Here is a 14,021-nt window from a genome sequence, read left to right on the forward strand (position 1 = left end):
CAAGCCTGGACCTCACTTTCTAGCCTCCAATACCAACCCATGCTCTTTTGGCTGAAAACCTTCCTCTTTTCTAGCTCCTTTTTAAGTGTCACCTTTCTTTATTGTGATATAACCTCCTTCTGGTCAGTGACTCCCTGGCATTCTTATATTTCTACAGCACCTGCTTTATAGTAAGCACTTAATAAAGTACCTATCTATCTAGCCATTTCATCCATCCATCTGGTCATCCGGCTGTCTGTCCATCTGTCCATCCATCCATCATCCATCCATAAATCCATCCATCTATCTGTCTATCAACCTATCTTATGTATTACCATCTATCTATATGACAATCTAAATTATCATCTATTCATCCATTCATTCATCTATCAAGCTATGTATCTATCTTATTCCTAGTATTTAACATTTCATCTATCATCTCTGTGACTTTCCTTAGGCTATCTCTCATGTGTGAAATGCATTCACTGCTTACCTCTGCCTTTTAGAATTACCTATTTCCTTTATATCTCAGATGGAGAAATCAAAGCTATCTATAGTCACATGGAAAAATACTCTCAATGACTTTTGATTAGAGAAATGAAAATTAAAACAATTTTGAAGTACCACCTTACATCTATCACATTGGCTAATATGACAGAGAAAGAATATGATAAATTTTAGAGGAGATGTGGGAAAATTGGGACACTAATGCACTAATCCTGGAACTCTGAACTGATTCAATGATTCTGGAGAACACTTTGGAACTATGCCCAAAGAACTACAAAACTATTCATGCCCTGTGATCTGGCAATATTCCTACTGGGTTTGTATCCCAAAAAAAGATAAAAAAAGAGAAAAAAACCTATTTGTACAAAAAATATTCATAGCAGCTTTTGTTGTTGTCAAAGAAGTGGAATTTGAGGTGATGTCCATCAATTTGGGAGTGACTGAACAAGTTGTGGTAGATGCTTGTAATGGAATACTATTGTGGGATAATAAATTATTTCAGAAAAATCTGGAAAGACTTATATGAACTGATACAAAGTGAGGGAGCAGAACCAGGAGAACACTGTATACAGCAACAGCAATATTGTATGATGATCAACTCTGAATGACAGCTATTTTCAGTAATATAATGATCCAGGACAATTTCAAAGGACTCATGATGAAAAATACTATACACTTCTAGAGAGAGACCTGCTAGTGTTGGAATACAGATTGAAGCATGCTATTTTTCACCTTATTTTCATTTTTTTTGTTTTGGTCTGTGTTTTCTTTCACAACTAATATGTAAATATATTTTACATGACTGCACATATATATCCTATATCACATTACTTGTTTTCTCAGTGGTGGGGGGAGGAGGAAGAGAAAGGCTTTAGAACTCACAAAAGTAAAACTTTTCATATGTAATTGAGAAAAATAATAAAATATTATTCAAGGAATATTTCATTTAAATCTTACATCATTTACCTTCTACCACATGAGATCTTTCTCAAACCATCTACATACTAGTACTCCTTTCAAGCAAATACTTTGTAGTTATTTTGCAAGTATTTTTATAATTCTGTGTATGTACACTTAGCACACTTTGCCTTTTACAAAGAAGACACTTAATATATGCTTATTCATTGATTGATGGCTATGCATAGAAATGAGGAATATGGCAAAGAGGATATAAGTTTTCATTCATTAAAGAAAACTAGAGTGTTCATCTTTAATATAGAGTACTTCCATCCTCACTTTTAGCAGTATACCTTCCACTCACCAAACATAGTAAGACTTTATAAAGGGATTCCCTCGTTTTCCAGTTAAAAATCCTATGAAATACACACACACATATACACACATATGTGTGTGTGTATATGTGTATGTATATATATATGTATATGCATGTGCGTATGTGTAGATATTTGTATGTATGTGTGTATATGGATGTGTGTATGTGTATGTGATATATATATACACATATACATATATATATATATATATATATATATATATATATATATATATATATATATCACATAGTCCAGAATACTAAATTATCTTGACCAGCTATTTTCTGATTTTAAAATATTTTTTCTTAAAGAGAATGTATTTTCTAAATTGTAACATCTTCACATGAATCTATCATATGTTGATATGTCCACTGAATATATTTAAATTTGAAGGCACCCACACAAATACACAGCTGTATTTCAGGTAAACATTAATCAAGACGTAATCAGCAAATACTTTAAAGCATCTACTAGGGCCACTTCTATTCCAAAGATATTTTCAGCATAAATAGTTGAGAACTGCCTAAGCCCCAAATGTCTGAGACTAATTTGTAGTGTTAGTTGTCACTTAATGTTACTTGTGAATGACAAATTTAAGTGAATTACCTAATGCTAGCAATTACTGACTTTTATTTTTACCAGTTACAATTTGAGAGTTTACTCTATTTGAGAAGAAAAACAAATCAATGCCTATATATATATACATATACATATATATACATATATATATATATATACATATACATATATATACATATATATATATATATATACATATATATATATATCATCATCAGCTGGAGAACAACAAATGTAAGCTAATATCATAGCAAAGAATTCTTCATAAACAACTTCATTGTCTTTCTTTTTATATTTCCACACCCCAAAGTTATCAGTCCCTTTGTTGTGCTATGTTTTCATTAGAGGCCATTAATAAATTCCCCTGTGCTTGCATCACCAGGTCCTTGTCAGATGCCAAGCTGGGCCAACTCTCAGACACAGTCCTCAAGACCACGTAAGAGTTTATTCCAACTACAAATTAACTCACTGAATTGAAGTGTATCAAAGGCAATTTACAAATTCTCTATTTTTCCCCCCACTGCTTGACCTTAGCTGGTGTTTGGTCTTTAGCCTAACAAGTTGAGTAAGCAGATGTCACAGATTCCACTCTGCCTGGGAGACAAAGGGCTTGAATGTTGTCTCATTAATTTTAATGCTATTTATGCTGAGATTAATTTGCATCCTGGCTCACACAGAGAGAAACACAGCTACACAGATGTAGCAAATGCATGCAGAATAAGAAAAGAAATAAGACATTCTAGAAAACTTCCAACCAGTTAAGCGCCTGTATTTAGAAGTAGAAGAGCCTAAAGGATTCTTTAACTGAACTCTGGTCTCCTAAGTATGAAGTCAAATTATAGATTGTTTGGGAGCATATGGGAAGCTATTGGAGGAGATGTTTAGGTAGTGATCAGTTGGGATCTTAACTATTGGAGGGAATTCCCAAACTGATGCAATCACAGATCATTTGGAGAGTTGGAAGATAAATTGCATAAATTATTTTCCTGCCATGTGTGCTACTTATTATAGCTACAAAACACATGAATACACATGAATATCATACACATATATAAAGACATGCAAAACATGTGACATTATCATTGGGTCAGTCAAAGATAGCAGAATATTTAGCTAATTTACAAAGTTGTTGTCTCAGAAACTTTGGAAAAGTATTAGGCAACACAGGCCAAAGTGCAATTTAAAGCATTTGTAGTTTTAAAATTATATCTAATAGTTGTGGGGTGTAATCTGACTTTTCCAGGGAAAATGAAAAATAGAAGAAACCACATCAGTGAGCACACCAAACCCCTGCCCTCCCACACCCATGAAACTGCAAACCACAAAATCACATACTTAGCATTAAATACTACCTACTGGAATGCCACCTGGTGGAACCTGTGAGCAAATCAGACATGGCACGAATATCAACAAAACATAGCCTTAGACATTCTATCAACAAATATTAACTTTATCTCTGCTGGGTGTTAGATTCTTGTAACAATTCTTGCAAATGTGAACTCTGGTAGGAAGTGATTGGACTGGTGATTTCATTGATAAAGGAACTCCTGGAGGAAGGAACTCCTTTCATTAGTATAAGTCAGCACCTTCTCTGAAATGTATAAGCCTAAAGAGTTTCCTAGAGTCCTGAGAGGGTAAGTACCATACCCAAGGCCATATAGATAGTATGCATAAGAACTTGAACCCAGAGCTTCCTGGCTTAAATCTAATTCTCTGCTCACTCACGTTGTCTCTTGTGTGCACCCAAGGATGTTGAAAACAGCAGACATTTAAATAATTTTAATCATTTTCTGTCAAATGAGTGACAATAGCTTTATTCTAGAGGATACAATACTGGGCTTGGGCTGAGGAAGTTACTGCGCCTTTTGAGAAGCTTACTAGCTTGCAATCATGGACAATCCAATGGCCAATTCTGTGTCTCAGTTTCTTCATTTATAAGAATGGGATATTGATATCTAGGGGGCAACTAGATGGAACCATAGTGCACAGAGCGCCAGGCCTGGAGTCAGAAAGACTCATCTTGCTTAGTTCAAATCTGGCCTCAGATACTTATTTTCTGTGCGACACTGGGAAAGTCACTTACACCCTGTTTTCCTCAGTTTTCTCATCTGTAAAATGAGATGGAGAAGAAAGTGTCAAACCACTCCAATGTCTTTGCCAAAAATGGGAGTGGTGATAAAAAGTCATACACAGATGAAAAACAATTTAATAACAGTGGTAGAATGCAACCGATAACAAACCATCATTGGTGCTACTCAGCACCACCATTTGTCTACCTCATAAAGAACAGTGGAAAGCAGCAATAGACATCTTAGCTATCAATGATGTCAAATTAACTTGGCTCCTTTTAAGAGATGGTCAAACACCATCAGATTTTAATAGATCCTAGTATATAGTACTGAATCTAGAATCCTACCAATGCAGATTGAGACCTAAAACTGCTTAGGTAAATTTTAGGGAGAAGTCTGAAGCTCACAGATCTTCTCTTACTTGGGGAGGCAGTTTGGTAGAACAGAGAGGGCACTAGACTGAGAACCAAAGGGCCTGGACTTGAATCCTGGCTCTACCACTTACTTTCAGTAAAACCTTGGACAAGTCAGTGTGTCACAAACCCCTCATCTGGGAAATGAAAGCTAAGGCTAGATATCCTCTCATAGCCTTTCAAATTTTTAATCTACAACTCTATATTTTAGCCTTGGTGATAGACCTAGCCAAGTCTCTGAGGCAAGATTTGAAACTAGGTCTTTCTGACTCGACATCCAATACCCTCTACATCAGGCCACCATAATAAAAATATCAGATGAGTTTCTTACAGATACTTCATTTACAATGATTACTAGTGTTTATATCCTGCCATAAAACTCAAAGACATTCTTGACATCAACTTTTAAAACATAAATAAATCTATTAGTTTGACTTTGTATTTAAACAAACAAAAAAGAAAACCACAACTCACATCCTCTACATCCTTGTCCAAGACAACAATTTTGAGAGGGGTGGTCAAGTTGAGACTGTCTGAGATGGTTGCACCAACAGGGGCAGACTCCAGGATATAGCCTTGATAACTGGGCATTGTGAAGTAAGGGCTCTGGTTGTTTTCATCCAGGATTTCAATATGAAGGCTGGCAAATGCAGGGAGAGGATGACCATTATCTTGTTCTGCCTGGCAAACATAAAAAAGAGAGAGAAGATATACTATTATATAGCTTGAGTGTGAGTGGAGGGGTCTCCCAATCTAATATATGGAAAGTTGTTTTTTTAGTTATATCTTTGAAGCTTGAATCATAGATATTTAGAGATAAAAGGGACTTCAGAAATAGCCATATTCAATTCTCTCATTTCCCAAATAAGAAACTTGAAGCCCAGGGAAGTTAAGTGATTTACAGAATGTCATGTAGAAACTTGACAGCAGGGATGGGACTAGGCATTAGGCCTTTGGATTCCCAAGACCTTTGGATTTCCCTTTACACATGATCATCATAGCCAAGCGCTTTTTAAAAGATATTCTGAAACATTAGAAAAGAAAAGGCAGTGTAGTATGTTGGATAGAGAGAGTAGCCCTTAGAATTAGGAAAGCCTGGGTTCAATTCTTAAGTCAGAAATTTAACTAGTATGACCCCCAACAAGTCATTTAATTCCTGTTTACTTCAGGTTCCTTGAGTGTAAAATGAAGAAAATGTCACCTACTTCTCAGGGCTGTTTTGATGATCAAAAGCAATAATATTTGTAAAATGCTTTGCAAAACTTAAACTGTTATATAAATGTAAGTTATTTTATGATACATATGTTTTAAAACATTGTTTCAACAATCCGGCTAGCAGCTTCTGTGGGGGAAAGCTGCCAACAGCACAGGTTCTTTTGATCTGCTTAACTAAGGAAAGCAAGGTGAAGGGGTTGACAAGTTTACTTTAATCCAGCATACAGACAGCATTCACTTAGTTCAGGGGAAAAATCCAGCACCCTGAACTTCAAAACAAAATACAAACAAATTACAAATATCAACAGACAGACCCAATACAATTCATATTACCAACATCTATGTTCAGCCCGGGAGCTCAGAACAAGGGCTGGCCCAGAGCCACATGCCACCACTGCTGCAGCAAAGAGCTCCAAGGAATAGATAGCCAACCCCTGGTTTTTATATCTTTTTCAACATCAGGGGTGAGTCACACATGCGACTCACCCACGTGACCTAGAATCCTCACAAAGAGGTGACTTAAACCCACGTGGTCTAAGAGCCTCTGAGGTCCCAGACATGTAAACTAGGTCCTCCCTGGAGTTAGCCCTACCTTGGGCCCCACCTTAGTTGCCAACCCACACCCACTAAGGTTTTACACCTAGTAAGACTCAATGAAATACACTGAATTAATCAAAGCAAACAAAAGCCAAACTCTTCAAGGGCACTTGTCAAACTAAGTGCTAAGGAGCCCATTTTTCTTACCAACACAACCCTCCCGCCCCAAAATTTCATAGGCTGCATAATCATACATCTCCACCTAATTTAAATACATCCAATCTCATAATTACTACTTACATATTATCATTCAACAAAAAAAATCCAACTAAAAAACTGCAAAGCTCCTACTAAATGCAAAGAACTAGATTTATTACAGGAGGATAAATGAAAATAAAGCAAACTTGTTCCCTATATTCACTAACTTTACTATGTAGCAGAGCAAATGTTTTCGAGAATTCCAGTTATATCTGACTCTTTGTGACTCCATTTGGGGCAAGATACCAGCGTGGCCTGTCATTTCCTTCTCCAGCTCATTCTACAGATGAGGAAAGTGAGGCAAATAAGGTGAAGCGACTTGCCCAGAGTCACAAAGCTAAGATGTATCTGAGGTCAGATTTGAACTCAGGACCTTCTCACTCCAGGGCTAGTGCTCTTTCTACTACCCCATCTAGTGTGCAAGTTATTATAATGTTTTCTTTTCTGATGATTTCTAAATTTAGGATAAAAAGAAAATGTCATATCCAGAGATCATTACCAATCATCCTTCTGGAAAGATAACTTAGCTAGTCACCAAAATTTTGCTTATCCTGCACTCCGTTATAACCCTCTCCCCCACACTCTCACATCTAAATGTGCTAGGATAGGTAGATGCATTTTATCTTTCTCTCATCACTATGTATGGTCTTTGTTTTCCATGTGGTCAACCCATACCATTGAATCTTTCTGAATCTGAACAGGAGCAAAAGTAATCTTTTATTTTAATTTCCCACATCATCTCCCATGACTTCCCAAGTAGAAATAACTGGAAATATATTAATGATCTTGAAGCTTCAATAAACCACTAGGAGGCAATTAAGAAATCTAGAGGGGAAGCTTGATTCTGGTTGTCTTTGAGCCCTACTCCTGCCACTACCAAGATGAGAGAATAGACAACCTGGGGTCATGAGAGTTGGGGAACTATTTCCAGCATGATTTTAGTGTTTACCTGGGACAAAGTAAAGATATTTCTTTCAATAAATAATTATCAATCCTTAGGAATCAAAAAGTGCCTGCCCATTTCTCTGTTTGCTTTATTTTTATGTTTCTCTTGTTACACAAAAAAACCCATTCAAATACAGAAATACTGATTTAAAATGATCATAAATAATATGTGAGCTGTCAGATTCACAATCGACAATGTTGAGAAAGGCAGGAAGATTTTTGTCCAGAAGTGTCCACACACACATGTTGTTACATTGAAAACTGAGGCAAACATAAGGCTGGACCTAATCTGAGTAGAATCTGGCTGAAAGACTGGTCAAGCTCCAGTACTATCTTACACATAGGATAGAAAAGCAAAGGCATTCATTTGGGGACAGAAAACATTGATGAGGTCCCAAGAAGTGTGTTACTTAACATGTGACAGCTAGAGTGATAGATATACAGATAGATAGGTATAATTATATCTATATGGATATAGATATGTAATATATACATACGTAATATCTATAACTATATATGAATCTATCCATCCATCTATCTATCTATCTATCTATCTATCTATCTATCTATCTATCTACCTATCTATATCTTTGTAGGCATTAAGAAGAAAGTAGAAGGCCAGATTTGATAGCACATACTTAATAAGCCACCAAAGAGTAAAGGGTGCTACCACAATCATAAAAAGGAAATGTCTCAGATGAGATTTATTTTCATTTCTCCCTCATTTAAAAAAAATGTACCATAACTATCCTATTTCAACCAATTTCAGGGGGTAGAGCCAAGATGGTGCTGTGCAAGGAAGCAACTACAGGAGCTCTCTCACAAATTCTGTCAGATATGTCTAAAAAAGTGAATCTGAGCAGATTCAAGAGAGTTAGAAGCCACTAGCAGACTGAGAGGGGTAGGAGGTGCCCGGCATGAAGAATGACACCCAACCAACCAACTGCGAACAAAAGAGGAATCCAGGCAGCCTGCAGCTCTGGGAGAGCGCTGAGTGAGCAAAAAGCTGGAGCAGGAACAGGCCCAGGGCAGAAGTACCGGATATGGCCCCGATAGATCCCGAGGCCTCTTAGCCCAGGACAGCAGTCTGTCAGAGGGCAGAGCCTGTGGCCATGGGAGCAGCTAGCCTGGAAGCCTCCAACCCACAGTCTAACGGTTTGAAACTAGCCTTCTCAAACTTCTGGGAGCCATGATGTGCAGGTAAAAAAGTCTCTCATCCTTCCCTTGAATAAACCCAGAGAATAATACCTCAGGAGAAACAGAGGAGCCAGAAGAGGGGTTTCAGTAGCAAGAGAAGTGGAGGAGAGGGCCCTTCCCATGATGGCAGAAGGAGACTAGTGCAGGAAGAGAGGTGTCCCAGCACCCTCAACATAGCAGAACGAGAGTAACTGAGCCCCAGGGGGTGGAGCTAACAAACATCAATGCCAGGACCCCAGACTTGGCTTTGCACCAGCACAGACAAGAGCTGAGACCATCCATTCTGTAGGACAATCCCAGGGAAGAGGAGACCCCCAGCAGCCAGGCCACTCTTCTCCCACACCTCACAAAACCAGAGGCCATAGAACATAAAGTTGGATCCCAACACAAGAAACTTGGGACAGAGCCCCCTGAGCCCTAGAAGCAGAGATGCACTTTAGAAGCCAGGAGGAAAAGAAAAACATGAAAAAAACACGCAAAAAAGCCAAAGACAATTGATTCATTTTATGGAGACAGAGAGGATCAAAATATCAATTCAGAAATGGATAGCATGGACACTACACCCACATCTGAAACTTCAAAAGGGAAAGTGAATTGGTCTCCAAAACAAAAAGCATTCCTGTAAGAACTCAAGGAGGACTTTAAAAACCAAATTAGGGAGGTAAAAGGAAAAATGGAAAAATTGGAAAAAATTCTTTGAGGAAAACAAATCTTTAAAAGGTATAATCAGTGAAATGGTTAAGGAAAATCAGACTAAAAATGGAGAAAATGTCTTATTGAAAAGTAAAATCAACCAAATGGAAAAGTAGATAAAGAAGATAAAGGAATAAAACAAAACATCAAAAATTAGAATTGGACAAGTAGAAGCTAATGACTCTGTGAGGCATCAAGAATCAATCAAACAAAATTTAAAAAATGAAAAAATAGAAGAAAACATGAAATATCAGATTGGAAAAACAATCGACCTGGAAAATAGATCCAGGAGAGACAATCTAAGAATTATTGGTCTACCTGAAAGCTATGATGAAAAAAAAAAGAGCCTGGACAGTATCTTCCATGAAATCCTTAAGGAAAATTGCCCAGAGGTCCTAGAACCAGAGGGTAAACTTGGCATCGAAAGAATCCATCAATCGCCCCCTGAAAAAGATCCCAAATTGAAAACTCCAAAAAAAAAATTATAGCCAAATTCCAGAACTCCAGTTCAAGGAGAAAATACTGCAAGCAGCTAGAAAGAAACAATTCAAATATCACAGAACTACAGTCAGGATCACACATGATCTTTCAGCTTCTGCCTCAAATGACAGGAGAAATTAGAATATGATATTCTGAAAGGGAAAGGAGCTTGGACTACAACCAAGGCTAAACTACCCAACAAAATTGAGCATAATTTTCCAGGGAAGGAGAGGGACATTCAATGAAATACGGGAATTCCAGATCTTCTAGATGAAAAGGCCAGAGCTCAATGGAAAATTTGATCTCCAAATATAAAACTCAAGAGAGACATAAAAAGGTAAATGGGGGGAAAACACCCTAGTTAATCAAGAAAGCTAATTAGTTACATCCTTATATAGGATTATTTTGTTTTATATATGTTTTATTTATGTCAATTTTGAGAATAGTATGCTTATTATGACAATTGAAAGGGATATTCATAGACTGCAGGTACCAGTATCAAATAGCCAATATAATGATAAAAAAAAAACTAAGAGATCTAAAGGGATGGTTCTGGGAGAAGAGGTAAGGAGATAGTAGAAAAGGGTAAATTACATCATATGAAGCAAAAAGATATTGTAGTAGAGGGAAAGAAGGTGGGGGGGAGAAGAGTAGTATTTGAGTTTTACGTCATCGGATCTGGTTCAAAAAGGGAATAGCATACCCTGCTAAGTATAGAAATCCAACTTGTCCTACAAGCAGTAGGAATGGGAAAGGGGAAAAATTTAGGGGGTGGTCCAAAGGGAGGGAAGAAGCAACAAGGAGTAAATGGTAAGATAAGGGAGGGGAATCAAGAAGAAGGGTAAACTGAGGAAGGTGGCAGTCAAAAGCAAAACTCTTTTGAGGAGTTCAAGGGGAAAGGGAGAAGCAAAAGCATAAACAGGGGGGAAATAGGATGGAGAAAAATAAACAGCTTGTAATCATAACTGTGAATGTGAATGGGATGAACTCTCCCATAAAATGGAAGAGGATAGCAGAATGGATTGAAAACCATAATACTAAAACATACTGTTTACAAGAAACATATTTGAAACAGGGGGATGTAAACAGGGTAAAGGTAAAAGGCTAGAGTAGAACATATTGTGCTTCAGCTAAAGTAAAAAAGAAAAGCAGGGGTAGCAATCCTAATCTCAGACAAAGCAAAAGCAAAGATAGATTTAATTGAAAGAGATAAAGAAAGACACTACATCTTGCTAAAAGTCACCACAAACAATGAAGCAATATCATTACTTAACTTATATGCACCAAGTGATGCAGCACGCAAATTCTTAGAGAGGTTAAGGGAGTTACAGGAAGAAATAGAAAGCAAAACTATAATAATGGGGGACCTCAACCTCCCAATCCCTGAACTTGATAAATGTATTTGAAACAATTTCCTCAACCAGACAAATTTTGTTCATGAATGACTGTTTACCATATTTGTCCAGCAGTCCTAAAGGAATTATGTAAATTAGGTAGGTTTGTCTTTAAATGACTATGCTTATATTTTCTGTGTTTTGGTCATAATTGAAACCATAATCAACTTATCACACTTTTCTATTTCTTTAAAGGAGTTAATTAGGCTTGGCATTCGACTGAGTTGGTCAAGTTCAACTCTGTTTTTTTTTTAATCAAAGACAATGCTTTCTACCCTGATCCTATAAAGTTTTATTTTTATTTATTCTAGCTTAATTTACCAAACCATGAGGGAAGGTTACTTAATAGTTTCATATGACTTTTACCTATTGTACATATTGAAAAGGAGGGGGGATACCTATTGGGGAAAAATAGTACTCTATCCTGACCAAAGGCAAGGTCTACGGAATAAAAATAAACCCAGGTGCCTCCAGCTTAAATTCCTTAATTTTCCATGCCTAAACAGCCTGATTATTGTTATTTGATTAGCTGCTGCCTTCGGATTTTATTTCAGTGTGTTTTATTGTCTAAAAAATCTTAAGTAAAGTATATTACATCACACATTACATTCTGAGTGATCTTTGAATATCTCATGCTTGTGTATCCTGGGCTGTAAAGGTTCATAGATGAGCTCAGCTCAAGATAAGGGCCTTCTGTTCTCATTAAATATCCATTTTAAACCAAACTGTACCTTAGATTGGCTTTTAAATTCTATTGAATTTAAAGTTTGCCTCTGTATTCTATATGTGTGAATAGCAGTGTTATTACTAACTCATTTGAAGTGTTTAGCTTCAAACATATACCATTAATAAATCTGGTAAATAATGTGATCATCAGGCTTGATTCAACAATTAAAAACTCATATAAATATTTTTAAATGTGTGTTTAATATTATAGAATAATCTCAATCTACTTTGCATTTCTTCAATGTTTCCTTCTATTAGCCCAAACATTATATTTAAGAAATGCTACTATGTCTATTTCCTTACATCTATAAAGCAGAGAAAAAGCAGTTCAACGAATTGGGCATGTAACTAAAAAAGACTAGCGAATGAATTTTAAATCCCGAATTGAACACCAAATTGGACATCATGAAAACCAAAGCAGAGATTAATAAAATTGAAAGTAAATATACATATATATTACACATATATCTATATGTGTAAAACTAATAAATAAAATTAGAGGCTGCTTTTATGGAAAAAAAAAACAACTACAACAACGAAATAGATAAACTATTGGTTAGTTTTATTTTACGAAGAGGAAAGAAGAAAGCTAAATTACTAGTAGCAACACTGAAAGGGGTGAATTTATCACCAATGAAGAGGAAATTAAGGCAATAGGAGCCATTTTCATGATTATATGACAATAAATTTGACAATCTATATGAAATGGATGAATATCTACAAAAATATAAGTTACCCAGGTTAACAGAAGAAGAAATAAAATACTTAACCCAATCTTAGGGGGAAAAGGATTTTGAATAAGTCATCAATGAACTTCCTAAGGTGGAAAAAATCCTTAGGACCAAATGAATTCACAAGCAAATCCCACCAAACATTTAAAGAACAATTAATCTCAATACCATATAAACCATTTGGAAAAGTAGTTGAAGAAGGAGTCCTACCAAATTCCTTTTACAACACAAGTATGGTACTGACACCCAAACCAGGAAGAACAGAGAAAGAAAATTATAAACCAATTTCCTTAATGAATATTGATGCAAAACTTAAATAAAATAAGATATTACAGCAATATATCACAAAGATCATACACTATGACTTGGCGGGATTTATACCACGAATGTAGGACTGGTTCAATAATAGGAAAGCTATCAGCATAACTGACCATATAATTAATAAAGCCAACAGATACCATATGATTATCTTAATAAATGCAGAAATAGCTTTTGACAAAATATAGCACTCTGTCCTATTGAAAACACTAAAGAGCATAGGAGTAAATGGAGCTTACCTTAAAATGATAGGTAATATTTATCTAAAATTATCAGCGAGCATTATCTGTAATCAGGATAAACTAGAAGCCTTCCCAATACAACTGAGGTGAAGCAAGGATACCCATTTTCATCTCCATTATTTAATATTGTATTAGAAATGTTAGCTATAACAATGAGAAGGGAAGGAAATTAAAGGAATTAGAATAGGCCATGAGGAAACAAAACTATCACTCTTTGTAGATGATATGATGTTATACTTCAAAAATCCTAAAGAATCAACTAAAAAAAAAAACTACTTGATATTATTAACAACTCTAGCACATTTTCAGGATATAAAATAAGTCTCCATAAATCATCAGAATTTCTGTATGTTACCAACAAAGTCCAGAAGCAAGAGATAGAAAGAGGAATTCCATTCACAATAACTCTAAACAATATAAAATACTTGAGAGTCTAACTGCAAAAACAAACCAAGGAACTATAT

The 14,021-nt window shown here is 36.0% G+C and overlaps 1 protein-coding gene across 1 annotated transcript in view; it reads right to left on the bottom strand.

Moving 5' to 3' along the window:
* PCDH15 (protocadherin related 15) overlaps positions 1–14,021 on the bottom strand; it is a 1,035,697-nt gene that overhangs the window by 434,373 nt on the left and 587,303 nt on the right. Inside the window, exon 10 of the mRNA XM_036735025.1 lies at positions 5,296–5,502. Within this exon, the coding sequence (XP_036590920.1) occupies positions 5,296–5,502 (207 nt within the window). The remainder of the gene's footprint in view (positions 1–5,295; positions 5,503–14,021) is intronic.

This window comes from Trichosurus vulpecula, chromosome 8, assembly GCF_011100635.1.
Source record: "Trichosurus vulpecula isolate mTriVul1 chromosome 8, mTriVul1.pri, whole genome shotgun sequence".
Lineage (NCBI taxonomy): Eukaryota > Metazoa > Chordata > Mammalia > Diprotodontia > Phalangeridae > Trichosurus > Trichosurus vulpecula.